The following is a 15012-nucleotide window of genomic DNA, read 5'->3' as shown; positions in this document are numbered from 1 at the left end:
GATCTGTAGTCCTATGTAACACCACAGATAACACTCAGTAACATGTTAAATGTTCACTTATTCTTTACAGTAGTCTTTTATATTCATTTATTGTTCTTGGTATTAAAGACCGTATGTATTCTCCATTAAATGTGCTTTGATATGTTTTTCTGGAATGTCAAACGAATTAATTAGATTTACATTGATTCCTATAGAAATAATTACCTTGAGTAGCAACAGTTTCAGGTAAAGCCTATTTGCTTTCAGACCGATGACCACCATTAGTAGAGGTTTTACTTGTAAATGATTCAGAATGTGTAACTCTTTAGTGACCAAGACCTTTGATTCTAAATGCGCTCACAATCTTTTCATCTTTTCAATGCAGTATATTCTAAGAGCTCGTTCACATGGGCGTACGCATATAGCACTGCAGATCTCCCACAGGGTTGTATGTATTACTGGTTATACAGACAGTTTTGCTACTAAAATAAGATTCCATTTGTACCCCGGTATACGTCCACCTTAAAGGGGTGGTCTCGCGAAAGCAAGTGGGTCTATACACTTCTGTATGGCCATATTAATGCACTTTGTAATATACATCGTGCATTAAATATGAGCCATACAGAAGTTATTCACTTACCTGCTCCGTTGCTAGCGTCCCCGTTGCCATGGTTCCGTCTAACTTCGGTGTCTTCTTGCTTTTTTAGACGCGCTTGCGCAGATGCATCTTCTCCCTTCGGCTGGTCTTGGAAGCATCGGCGTTTTGGCTCCGCCCCCTTTTCGCGTCATCGCGTAGCTCCGCCCCCGTCATGTGCCGATTCCAGCCAATCAGGAGGCTGGAACCGGCACACGTCATGGGGCGGAGCTACGCGATGATGCGTACAAGGAGGCGGAGCCAAAATGCCGATGCTGCCGAGCGGAGCCGAAGGGAGAAGAAGGGAGAAGACGGATCTGCGCAAGCGCGTCTAAAAAGGCAAGAAGACACCGAAATTAGACGGAACCATGGCGACGGGGACGCTAGCAACGGAGCAGGTAAGTGAATAACTTCTGTATGGCTCATATTTAATGCACGATGTATATTACAAAGTGCATTAATATGGCCATACAGAAGTGTATAGACCCACTTGCTTTCGCGAGACCACCCCTTTAAGTGAGGACCAGCCTTCTTGTGTAGAGAAGTTTTTATATTAATTTGCTGTATTTATTAAACCCAATTCTTTAATTTTTTTTTTATTCCAGAACTAAATAAAAACCCAGTAGAAGGATTCTCAGCAGGCTTAATAGATGACAACGACTTATACCGATGGGAAGTTCTTATTATTGGTCCTCCAGACACATTATAGTAAGTATTCTGTTGGTTGATGTGTGCCAAAGTATACTAAAAGACACAAGTGCTTAACACAGCACTTTAATGTGGTGTATGTTTTTTTTTCTTTTTTTCTTTCTTTCTGCAAGCTTTAAAATAAATCCCTTTCGTTGGGTTCACACAGGGTGGATTTGCCATGGAAATTTCTTCCGGAATTTCGCTACGGCAAATCCACCTGCAGCCACTAATCCTGAGATTAGCCAGTCGTGGATGAGATTTTGTCAAACATCTCGTTCACATGGGACGGCCAATCCGTTGTGGCAAAGTCAGTGCTGTGGCGCAGATGGTTTTCCCCCATTGCAGCTGTGCTCTCCTCCTATAGAAGCGCCAGCCACAACGGAAAAGCATGCAGCCATGCCGTTCCAAAACCCGTGGCTAAGTGCTGTGCGTTTTGAAGCAACACTTTTCCGGTGGAAGTCTTGCGTTTTTTCGCTGCTACCAAAACGGCATGATCTCCATCGGGATTCCGCTCTGTGGAAAGCCAGTCTTAAGATGACTATACACATAAAATTTCAAATGTCTGTCTACCTGACTTCTGCTATAAAGATGCATGTTAGGCAACGGGTAGATGGTTTTTCGATGGGGTGAATGAGGCAAATTGTTGCTTTGACTTTCATCGAATGTCGTTTATGTTGGGGTTTTTACTTGCTGATCGGTGGGGGTTTTGCCATGGAGACCGCCATTGAGTCTTAAATACAGAGGTCCCGTGTCCCCAGTCCTTTCTGTGGGCTTGCTTGCACCGCCTGCAATGAAGAGAAGACTGAATGAAGCAATTGTTGTGCAAGTGTGCTGCCACACCATTCACACTTAATGGGACTGCAGGAGATAGAGTGGCAAGCACTTGGGGATCTCTGGCAGCCCCATTGAAACAGAGTGCCAATTGTGCGTGCTCGGCCAGCGCTCATTTGGTGTGATGTCATTGCAGGTGAAAGGCATCCCCATAGTGACTGACCAGGGCCGCATAGGAATCCTTTGCCCACCAGTAATGGGGTCTCAACGGTCAGGCCCCCGTCGGTCAGCAAGTTGTACCCACTGTAATTTTTAGGCCGACTGCACTGCTCCGGGTCGATGAAGCTTCATCTCAGCTATTGGGGCTGCTCTGATCTGATTGATCTAAACCTTCGGAATTTGGCAACATCTGTTGACTGTTCTAGTGGTATAGTGGTCAGATTAGGGGTCCAGGGAGAGTATGTGAGGTAAAAACGTATCCAGACTGGCATTTCATATAAAACTGTTTAATCTTATTTGCGCTAGAGTAAGAAGCGTAAGAGGCACCTCTAAATAAATTGGGTCTATTCTGGCTCCCCCATACACATGCTATGTGCAGCTCATGGCTTATATTGTACAGCCTGGGCAGGTCCACCCCAGTATTAAGAGTTCTGTTCAACTGCTGGAGCTCGAGATCACACAGGTTTACACTGCTTTCTTTTCTTCCCTCCCTCATGGTTTGCTACCCATAATGTATATATTTTGCTTGCTCCGTAGTGAGGGTGGTGTTTTCAAAGCGCATCTTACTTTTCCAAGGGATTATCCTCTAAGGCCGCCTAAAATGAAATTCATAACAGAAATATGGCACCCGAATGGTGAGTACTTGTGCCTCAAATTCTTTTTTTTTTTTTCTTTTGTGACCTCTCTCCATGTCTGTGTGCACTGCATAAAACAAATCTAAAAAGCCTAATTTACCAAGAAGTGCTCGGTCACATAGCCATATTGTAATTGCAGATCATGTACTTATTTTTCAGGCGTGTAATAATACACAGGAAATGCGCATGTAAAATATATTTTCTGCATATGTTTAACCCCAATAGCCTATACTGGTGTGTATTGCACTCATAATACGCACCAAGGAGGGCACGTTGCATTTTTTTCACGCAGGTAAGTGGCCTAATAGACATCGCTGGGCTTTTAGCACCACATATTTTGCAGTGACAATACATCTGAGTGAATGAGCCCTATTGCTCATGATTTTACAATGATCCGCTAACAAATATATGCAGTTGTATCCTAACTGCCTTGATGGCCATTACTGTTGGAAATATTTCTACTAGATTTTGGAACATGGCTGTTCCGATTTGGATCATTCCTGTCATAGGCGTTATGGAGGCATATGATTGCAGCAAAGTCAAATGACTGTGTGCGTTTCTCCATTTTAAACTTTACGGTATATATGGTGATTTCTTAATCTGAAAAAACATTTGGTGCGGTATTAGCCAGTAGAGTAAAGTGTGATTGTTCTCAGCAAGAGAAACCAAGTAATCTTGTAGATATGATAGCTTTTAATGAGTAACAAAGACATGATCTCATATTGAGCTTTCAGCTTCTTATCGACCGGTCATCCGGCTATAAACAGGAGTAGAGTAAAGTGTGATTGTTCTCAGTAAAGCCCCATTTACACTGATGGATGATCGCTCAAAAGTCGCTCAAACAATAGTTTGTGACCGTTTTGAGCGATCATCTTTGCATACTTTATAGTAGCTACTATAGAACTATTCAGGCAGGACATTGCCGCTATTTCATGGCGAACAATGCAACTGTTCTGCATAAGCAAACTGTTGTATTGTTCTCCGCACTGACAGCTAGTGTCCCCGCTGTGAATTGGCAGTGGGACACAGGCAGAGAGAATTTTATCAGTGCAGCCTGCTGTGATAACCGCCTACTCCGCTGATAACAGCTGATCGCTCACTTCTAGCAACCTAGAAGTGAGCGATCAACGACTTGTGCACGAAAACTGCACGATGTCCCTGCGTTTAGACAGAACGGTTATCGCTCAAGAGATTCTTTTGAGCGATAATCGTTGTTTAAATGGCCTTGTAGATTACTCCTGTTTCAATAGTCTGATGAAGGATCGAAAAGAACCTGAAAGCTTGCTATAACATCATGTACTTTTGTTAGCCATTAAAAGCTATCATATCTACAAGATTACGTGGTTTCTCTTACTGAGAACAATCACATTTTGGCGATTTCTTAACTCCCAACAAAAAATTCTTGTCGCTTATAGTGTGGCAGAAGTCTTGAAACTCTAATAAGCATTGCAAAAGAGTGCAGATCACTTCTAGTTCCTTCAATGTTCCAGTAGGCCATGCAAACTCTTCAGTCTGCCGGAGCAGAGCTTGCAGTAGACTGGTCAAGATCGATGCTTCTCACCTCCAGTCCTCAAGTTTTCAGAATGGGTAACGATCCGAGATTATCATATAGAGGCTTGTATTTATTTATCGAGTTCACAGGACAGCACTGTGTGAGGTGCAGATATCAGCTTTACATGGTGCAGATAATTTGCTTGTTGTATTTCTAAATTCAGTTTACTGTATGCAAACAGCCAAAACAGATGTGTTCAGAAAAAGGGGGAAAAAAAACATTTGAAACCTAGGAAAGATCTAAACGGGGCTAGAAGCATGTGACGGGAGTCTGTTTTAACCAATGAGCACTTTTGTTCACCACTGAAAAAAGTTCTCATTGCAGCCCTGCCAACCCTGGAGATTTTCATGAAGAAGCCCAGATCAGCTGTCTGTACGCTGTAGGTTGTGCATCCCTGCTATAGAAACCATCTGTAGCATTGACACAAACATTACTTCACATCTGCAATAGTAAGGAAGTCCTTAGGGATCACCTAGGTACTTGAGGCCTGAAGTTGAAATGGTTTTAAGTCATCATCTGGTATGTTTTAGTTCAGAGTTTCATACATGGGGAAAATTGAGATTCTGAACTGTTTCTCTTCCACCCCCTTTATGTTCCCTGAAGTGATGAGATCAAGCTTTGCAGGGTTCGAGTCCTTCAAATGTTCACCCTGTGAAGTGATCGTTAAAGTGCTTTATAGCAGGGGATCTTCCAAAAAATGTACCAAACGATGAGGTTGACCTTAGACACGAGAAGTCTTCCTATCTTTTGTCCATTTTGGCTAGCCATCGCTTGAAAATTATACAGTGCTTTGCAGTGGCTAACATCTGCTGCAAAATATGATCTGTCCATTTGGAGAACTTTTGTCATGGTCTGCCGAAACTACATGCATATGGCATGATTGGCTGCTCACCTGCCATCTTGCACAAACGCATTGCACTTTTTTTTTAATGTTTGATCAGACTTGTTGAGGATCAGATGGATTGGCTGCATTCTGGACAGTTTAACTGTTGTGTGTATGGCTAGCTTACAGGAGTTGTACTAGATTGCAAGTTATCGCCTATCCATGTTCCCGTCCTCACTGCCCGGTTACTGCAGCCGCAGCTGGTGAGGAGGAGACGGAATGGAGTGCTGGTTGTACAAGGATGGGGTAGAACTTGCAATCTTGGTACAACTCCCTATGAGATCTAGCTTAAAGGGGTTGTCTCGCAAAAGCAAGTGGGGTTAAGTACTTCTATATGGCCATATTAATGCACTTTGTAATATACATCGTGCATTAAATATGAGCCATACAGAAGTTATTCACTTACCTGCTCTGTTGCTGGCGTCCCCGTCTCCATGGCTCCGTCTAATTTCGGTGTCTGAATCAGGAGGCTGGAATCGGCACATGTGACGGGGCGGAGCTACACAATGACGCGTACAAGGGGCGGAGCCAAAACGCCGCTGCTGCCGAGCCGAAGGGAGAAGACCCATCTGCGCAAGCGCGTCTAAAAAAGCAAGACGACCCCGAAATTAGACGGAGCCATGGAGACGGGGACGCCAGCAACGGAGCAGGTAAGTGAATAACTTCTGTATGGCTCATATTTAATGCACGATGTATATTACAAAGTGCATTAATATGGCCATACAGAAGTGCTGAACCCCACTTGCTTTCGCGAGACAACCCCTTTAACAAACCTCTACTTGTAATGTTTTGGATATTGCCTCTGAGCTTACATCTCATTTTGATTTTTGCAGTTGATAAGAATGGTGATGTGTGTATTTCTATTCTTCATGAGCCTGGAGAGGATAAATATGGCTATGAAAAACCAGAAGAGCGCTGGCTTCCTATCCATACGGTGGAAACTATAATGATCAGTGTCATTTCTATGCTAGCAGACCCCAACGGAGACTCCCCAGCCAATGTAGATGCAGCAGTACGTTAACATTTATTATATATATTGCTTGGTTTGTTGGTCACAATATTTATCTAATCTAGCTTCCTAGATTTGAACAGCGTCTAAATAGGACACTAGAAAAGTAATGAATGTGTTCTCTTATCACACTTCTGAGAATTGCTGTAAAGTATAGAATCCCATTAAAGGGGACATGTCACCAGCTCGGAGATGGTGAAAGCAATGCCCCTGAGGGGGTGGGGGAATTTGGGTATGCCAAAGCTGATTTTATTATGACCCATACTGCAGTCATACCTTGTGAAACTGGTTTAATAGGGGTTGTCTGAATGATTTTATATATATATATATATATATATATATATATATATATATATATAAAATTTACTAGTTCCACTCTGCCTGTTCAGCCCACATGCATGATCAGCTGCAGCTACATGCGTTCCCAGAGTTTGGGGGGGGAAATAGCTGTTGGCCAAAGGAGCGTTCTGTCAACCGCTATGTAAGGTGTATGGCCACAGTTTTCATTAGTTATCAGATCTTCATCTTATAACAAGCTGTACACCTGTGTGACGTGATTTACAGAGGTTTTCATCTGCTGAAAGTGAAGACTTAGAATATTGCCAGCAGAGATCTTGCATGGATACAGAAAGTATATATTCTACAGGTTTTGTTCCCCCCCCCCCCCCCCCCCCCTTAATGTTGTAAGTGGATAGATTTGAACTACTGTTCTGTATGCCATAATATATCCCCTACTGTAAGTTGTAAGAATTGGAATTTCATGGCCCTATGGGTATGCTCACATGGCGAATTCTGCTGCAGAATTTTCTGCACTTAATCCACCCGTAAAACTCTGGGTAGAAATCTGTTCTGCTGTGGACTTTTTTGTTCCCGTACGCGCCCCCACCTCCCGCAGTGAGATCGGGAGAGACGTGCAGGTGTCATGGCAGCCGGGGTCCTTCTGAAAGAAACCAGGGCTGTTATGGCGGAATGCCCATCAAGCCATCTCTGTGGGGTGGCTTGATAGGCTGCCTGTCAGAATGCAGTATGATGTAATGCATAAGCGATCAAAGCATCACTGGTTATAGTCCCCCAGGAAGACTATTGTTCTTTTTACCTTTTCTTTTAAAACTTATTTTATTTAAAAAAAAATAAATAAATAAAAAGTAATGAAAGTTCAAAAAACCTTCCTTTTGCCATATTTACAAAAAAATCTAAATAATAAAGCAAAAATACATATTTGGTATCGCTGCATTCGTAAAAGTCTGTTCTATCAAAGTAACACATTATTTACCGCGCACGGTGAAAGTCATCCCAAAGAAAAAAGACTGCCAGAAATGCGCTTTTCTGGTCACACTATTGCCAAGAAAAAAAAGCTAATAAAGCGATCAAAAAGTCCTATGTATCCCAAAATGGTACAGACGGAGACTGCAGGGTGTACCGCACAAAGTGAGCCCTCACACAACTATATTGATGGAAAAATAAAGTTATTGCGCGCAGAAGATGGAGACAGAAAATGATTTTTAAAAATTAAGTATCTTTAAAAAATTTTTAGTACAGCAAAAAAAACTATACAAGTTTGACATCGTAGTAATCGTACAGACCCATGGAATAAAGTTGTCATTTTTTGTTGCAGTTTGTGCGCTGTAGAAACAAGACGCACTGAAAGATGACGGAATGTTTGTTTGTTTTTCCCATTTCTCTATATTTGGCATTTTGAAAGTTTTTTTCAGTATATTATATGGTACATTAAATAGCACCATTGAAAAATACAACTCGGCCCACAGAAACAAGCCTTATACAGCGACGTCTATGGATAAATTAGAGTTATGATTTTTTAAAAGGGGGGAGGGAAAAAACAAAAATGGGGTAAAAAGCAAAAAAGGGTAGTCACTAAGGGGTTAAAGCGGATCTGCGTAAAAATGCGTCAAATTCTACACTCAGATTTTGCCTAAAGACGGGACTAGATGCGCAGCAGAATAGCTGTAGATTTCTGCTGTGGTTTTACAGGCGGGTTCCACGTCAGAATCTGCCATGTTAAGAAAACCTAAAACGGGCTGCAGCTCCTGGAACTTGGAGAGGTCGTCTAATGTTCTCTACAAATTGTAGTAAGGCCCAATGTCCACGGGCACGCACGGATTCCACTGCTGAATCCTGCCGCTGAATCCAGCCGTGCCCGCAGACATGACTGGAGAAAAAAAGGTTTTATTTTTTTTCTTTGCTTCAGCACGGATCCCCTCTGCGCTGTCCGGATCTTCTTTCTTCAGCACGGCAGATGCGTCTGGATGTGCTGGATGCATGCGCAATGTTTTTTTTTGTTTGTTTGTTTTGTTTTTTTTTCCGTTTTTTTTTTGTTTTTGCCTTTTTAATGTCCTGGTTTCCCGTGGATCCGCTGCACATTCACAATGACAGCTGTGGCAGTGCTGCAGATAGGACGAATTCAATTGAAGCCGTCCTGCAAGATTCACAGGCAAAAATAAAGCGTGCTGCAATTTCTTCCCATGCGTGTGATCCGTACGCTGGGGGAAACAAAAAAAACAACCCCGCATGCTTTAAATTGCCCTGCGGATGCTAATGCATGCCTATGGGTTCGGATCTCTTCATAATTAAAATCTGCACCTGGACATTGGACCTAAGGGTTAATCTTTTTCATGTAGCCTTCAGCGGTTGTAGAATCTGTTTGAACAGGAGGGATGAAATTCCAGTCTACTATGGACCTCAAACACCATTATTCTGGCCGTAAAGAGGACTTGCAGCAGCTGAGGCAGAGAGTTGGGCACTGTGTGTCCATCAGCAGTGATTGTTCTTAGTGGTGCATTCCTGTTCATGAATCGTAATCCGTGTCTTGCAGAGCTGTTTATATGGAATGTTACTAACCGATAGGTGAACATGTGCAGAAATGTTCACAAGTTAAATCTGTTGTAAAAGCGTTGTGGCACCTGCAGACGTGTGAGCTATAGTGAGTCCTGTGGGAAGATGCATGCTGCGTTCTGGGGGAACAAAGGGTTTATACCTGTAAACTGTAAAAAAAAATGTCATATTGGAAACAACAACAAAGTTTTGTTTTTTATTTTATTTATTTATTTATTTTTTTGTGACTTTGCTATTGGTGATCTAACCCTACAATTGGCCACTAATATCAGATTGTTAGGCATCAGACTCCCAGCACTTCCATCCATCACCTGACCATACAGACCATGGAGCTCCTGCTAGCACTGCGCCCCATTCACCAGGCAGCGCTTCATACATCTTGCAGCAGCTGTGCCTGGTAGTGCTGTTCAGCCCCATTTAGGGCCATCAATGTTAAAATTCTGGAAAACCCATTTAACACTCAGGCAACCAAGGCGGTTCTTGTTCTGGCAATATTACTGCCCCTTTTTTAGTTTGTATTTCACTTCTCTAAATGTGCTGTTATTTCTTTTTACCTCCATAGAAAGAGTGGAGAGAAGATCGTAATGGAGAATTTAAGAGGAAAGTTGCCCGCTGTGTAAGGAAAAGCCAAGAGACTGCTTTTGAGTGACATTTATGCAGCAACTAGTAGCTTCACAATTTCAGGGTAATTTTTTTCCTTTATATAAATGTGTAATGGTATTATCTTACTGTGAATGGCGAGGGGGGCAGGGACGTTGTACAATGTATCGATATAATTGTATTGTCTTCTAACTTCTCTTTTTCTCTACTTTGACATAGGTCTCCATTTGAGAAACAAGGCACTGTTTTTCCTGCACTCTACCCACCTTTTGCTGGACTTTTTGTTGTAATTAGTTGGCAAACACTGGCTGGCACCGGGGTTGCAATAAAACATGCCAGTTATCAATGCTGACAAGAGCCTAAAAAGTGCCAACTTAAAGGTGATTTTCGCATTTCAAAAATCTAAAAGAACTGCTTTAAACTTCAGGAAGAATTGTACAGACCTGTACATAGCACAACATGATCTGGATAATATATATAATCATGTACATCCATAAATACACATTGTACCAAATAATGCTTTCTTGTTAGGAAAACAAGTATGTAAAGTCTGAGAATGCAAACAGAGCAAGAAATGAAGGAGTGTTTGTACTTGGGGTTTGCCAGTCTTCTGGCCAGCCTGTTCTTCAGATTTCTTTCCTCCCTTTTCCCTTTCAAGTTTGTAAAATATGTGCAAAAAGGAGTTGGACAGTTTTTGAGCGGCGCAGGGTCCCTTTCTTTCCTGCAAAGTGCTCATTAAGTGTTTCACATGCATCTTCCTTCTGCTCTCAAAGATGAAACAGTCCTTTCTATGCAGAAAAGCCCTTTAGTGGTATAGGTGGGTAAAACTGTAATTGTTTTTTAATTTTACTTTGCAGCAGGATTTTAGAATAATCTCCTTCATCCCAAATGTTCCCATCTGGTCTTTTTGACCTCAAAGCTTATGATTATATTTCCTCTTTTTAAAATATTTGGTCACTGCAGGAGTTTAGCTACACTTTTTTTGTAATAACCTGTATTTAAAGGGAATTTGTCAGCTAGAACACACTGTCCAAACAGGAGCTGAGCAGTTTGATATGGGGAAAGATTCCGTGTAACTTGTATTCATTTATATCACTGCTCATTCTGAGGTGACCAGTCCAATGGGCGGTCCTAGAAGTGATTGACAGCGACCCATTTATGTAGTCCTACACAGCTGTCAATCACTGGCTCCGCCCATTGGACTGTTTAGCTCCAAATGCGCAGGGATAGAATTGAATGTTATACTGGATCTTCCCCATAAAACTATATATCTGCTCAGCTCCTCCTGCTCTATAAGGTGATGCCTGCGGTTTGGACAGCGTGTTCCAGCTGATTGATTCCCTTGAACTCCTATGGGGAGTATGGTAAGTAAACTTCTGAAGTGCCTTATTTCCCAGCAATTATGTGAACCCCCTGGCTCTGCTGAGTTGATGTGTACACATGCTGCTCATTTTGGTTCTACTAAAGTTTGCTCAGTCCTAAAACCCTGCTGCTTTTAATCAAGCAACCAGTGAATTAGTTATTTGCATTTCCTGTATGATACTTTTCCTTAACTGCTTGGCCTTTAACTTGAAAGAAGGAAAGCATGCATACGTGTCGGTTTATTAAATTATCTTCAGGGTTTGACATAATGTTGCATTTTTTTTATTTTTCTCTCTCCTCTCGTGACTTTCTCCACCTCAGCTCTCCTGACCTTCTTCTTTCTCCTTTTTTCAGCAGTCGTTCCTCACCCATTGTACAAAGAAAAAAAATTGCGATGTATATTTTCATGTAATTTGATTTTGGAATTCTGTCACCTACTGTAGTGCGTTCTTCCAAAATATAATTTTTTTCCAATACGTTTGTGTGTGAATGCATCATTTTCTGCTGTGTCTTGCACTTGTTCTCTAGCCTTATGTATAGATCATAATAGCCTTGCTTCAGGACTACACAGCCTGAAAAACAAAGTTTCTGGACTACTCTATTTTAAGAAGACACAACACAACTACATTAGGTATTTGCATACATTTTTATACAATAGTTAGAAAGCTCATTTAGGCTCTTCTCACATTGCATTTTTGCAATCCAGTGCGGGTTCTGTCCTTCATACAGAAAACTGCAGGGAAACAGAATCCAGGATGGGACCATAGGCTGCCGTAGGTGAGACTGGGACCTCTTTGGTCTCCATTTTGCTAGCTTCCAGTCCCTGTCAGGTTTTTTATTTTTTCTTTAAGCTGGATTTAAAAGCACAGACCCTGGTACTTTTTTGCTATCTAGTTTAAGGAGGGGTTGAGGGGGGTCTCCATCTCACTGCTGCTTATGGTTATGTCCTGTTTTCCATCCCCATGCACTTTTCTGTATGGAGGACAGATCCAGCACTGGAATGCAAAAACCATATGAAAAGAGCCTTCTTAATATACACTATAGTTCTTGTTTAGCAATCTAAGGGCTTACTCACACGAGCGCATATACGATGCGTTTTTACTCCCGACTGTATATACGCGACAATCTGAGACATTGGTTTCCAATGCATTTGTTCACAAAGCGCTGCGGAATAAGTTGGCGCTATACAAATAAAGATTATTATTATTATTATTATTATTGTAATAATAATAATAATAATAATAAACACATGATCGCCGGAAAACGTCCTTTTCGGCAATTATACGCCGCGGACTTGCAAACATCAATATGCCTACGCTGGTGTGAATAAGCCCTAATAGAAAGCTTAAAGGGGTTGTCCCGCGCCGAAACGGGGTGTTTTTGTTTTTTTTTTCCAACAGCCCCCCCGTTCGGCGCGAGACAACCCCGATGCAGGGGTTAAACAAGAACACCGGACAGCGCTTACCTGAATCCCCGCGCTCCGGTGACTTCTTACTTACCTGCTGAAGATGGCCGCCGGGATCTTCTCCCTCGGTGGACCGCAGGGCTTCTGTGCGGTCCATTGATTGGCTGGAATCGGCATGTGACGGGGCGGAGCTACACGGAGCCCCATTGAGAAAAGAAGAAGACCCGGACTGCGCAAGTGCGTCTAATTTGGCGATTAGACGCTGAAAATTAGACGGCTCCATGGAAACGAGGACGCTAGCAACGGAGCAGGTAAGTGAAAAATTTCTGATAACTTCTGTATGGCTCATAATTAATGCACAATGTACATTACAAAGTGCATTAATATGGCCATACAGAAGTGTATAGACCCACTTTGTTTCGCGGGACAACCCCTTTAATTTACTGAAAATTCCATAAACAACATTTTAAAGACTGGCTTAATTTTCTATATAGAAATAGAATGAAACATTTTGTCAACTTCCTGAGAGCTGATTTTCTGCTGTTAAATGGGACCATATTGTAAATTGATGCATGTGATGAGCAGTCTTAACTCCCAGGTGGCCCTTCATTTGGTAAAAAAAAAACTATTTGTGCAGAGAAAAGTAATTGTTAGGCCTTGTTCAATGTAACAAATCGCTCCAGGCAACTCTTTACAGTGCTGAATACGCTTCATAGGAATGAGATAACTGGTAAGGCAGGACAGATTGTCAAAGGAGGTCTTGAAATGACTTAAAAGTAGAATACTCATCACTACCACAGCACAAACATACTCTTAATGACTGATTCAGCTTATTATATTTGGTTTATATTCTTTTCAAAGAATCAGCCCTCCTCCCTGCAAGCCTGGTGGATAGCCATTTTATTCTGTTCCATAGTGGTATTAATGCTTCATCACTGGCCTAGTTAGTTTGTGCCACTCATTTAGGCACTGTTCTCACAGGGGGATTGATGCAGATCCCACCCTATCCCACTCATTTGAAGGAAAATCTACATCCTGGCTCATAACATGTGGGTCCATAGTAGAAATCTAAGACTTGGCCTCAGATTTTTGCTGTGGATTATGTTGTATTTTTCCGATGTGGGTTTACGTCTGCGTGCACATAACCTTAGCCTTTCGCCTGATAAACCATGAACTCGAGGTGGCCTTTTGGAATTTTAAAACATGCTGTAGTATATACCGTTTCTGACTTGGCTTTGTTTTTTAAAAAAAAACAAAAAAACGCCACTTTTAGAGATGCACGGCTCATTTCTATGTAGGTCCTTGAGAAGCTTGTGTTGTAGGTAGGCTTTACTGGACTATTGTGATGTATGTACCATATTTGCCTCTGCCATGATTATCCATTATAAGCCAATCCTTCAGTAGTTAGGAGGTTGAGTTTCTCCTCCTCCAATGCTGCGTTAATCGCGGTATAACGCTTCTATTGTTTTCAGTGGAACCTAGCAGACATGCACTGGAAAGCTCCACAATTTTCGAGCGGAGTCTGTTCTGTTCAATGATGTGTGCTAAACCCCCGCTGTGGGGTGTCCTTTTGCTGCTATGTGAAAGTGGCCTTAGGGAATACCTGTCTCACATACACAATCTTTACTATTTGGCTAGATAGTCACTTTCACAAAAGCTTATTTTGCTTCACTATTTATTTATTAACAAAGACCAAACCGACACATGGGCCAAAGCAAGGAGTGGATCTAACTTAGGGCTCCTTTCCACTTGCGATTGCGTTTTCTGTTAACGCGATTGTCAATGGGACTTTCTAATGTTAAAAACGCAACGCAACGCAATGCACCAAAAATGCAGTTGCGTTTTTTACAATAGAAAGTCCCATTGACAATCGCGTTAACAAAAAACGCAATCGCAAGTGGAAAGGAGCCCTTACAGAAAAGGTGCAAAACTTTTCATGAAACGTTCTCTGCAGGTTCCAAATACTGACCAGAATACTGTTGTGTGAAAGCAGTCATATGCAAGAGGGGCATAGGTCCAAACAAACTGATTAGCTACCACCGTCCTAAACGCCATTCTTGAGGTGGATCATTGCTGTTTGGTATTATAGTTGCACATGGATTAAAAAAAACTTGCAGCATTCTGAGGAAGTGACCCAACGAGGCCTCAAAAAAACTGAGTTTTTCCTCTGTTGCCGTATAACTTCCTATGGTATTTTTGAAAGATGGGGAAAACCTAGTAAAAAGCATGGCGTCTTTATTGCGTTATGTGACACTACACATCATATATATTTATTTATTATGCTCAGTCCAGATGATCTCGCCAAGCACATCCATGACCCTGGTGCCTCTTCACTAGCTGTGTGTCCTTGGACCAAGTTTTGGTAGGTACTGCTCAGATAGTCATAAGCCTTTACGAAAGTCGTTAAAATTACTCTAGTCATT

The 15012-nt window shown here is 41.9% G+C and overlaps 1 protein-coding gene across 1 annotated transcript in view; it reads left to right on the top strand.

Annotated features, from left to right (window-relative positions):
* UBE2G1 (ubiquitin conjugating enzyme E2 G1) overlaps positions 1–11660 on the top strand; it is a 45409-nt gene extending 33749 nt beyond the window's left edge. The window contains exons 2-6 of the mRNA XM_066576999.1: positions 1219–1321; positions 2831–2928; positions 6197–6375; positions 9785–9907; positions 10042–11660. Coding sequence (XP_066433096.1) covers positions 1219–1321; positions 2831–2928; positions 6197–6375; positions 9785–9871 — 467 coding nt within the window. The 3' untranslated portion in view covers positions 9872–9907; positions 10042–11660. The remainder of the gene's footprint in view (positions 1–1218; positions 1322–2830; positions 2929–6196; positions 6376–9784; positions 9908–10041) is intronic.
* Positions 11661–15012: the final 3352 nt, after the last annotated feature.

Source organism: Eleutherodactylus coqui, chromosome 1 (genome assembly GCF_035609145.1).
Source record: "Eleutherodactylus coqui strain aEleCoq1 chromosome 1, aEleCoq1.hap1, whole genome shotgun sequence".
NCBI lineage: Eukaryota > Metazoa > Chordata > Amphibia > Anura > Eleutherodactylidae > Eleutherodactylus > Eleutherodactylus coqui.
Note: the sequence above shows the minus strand (reverse complement) of the source record. Positions and strands in the feature narration are given on the sequence as shown.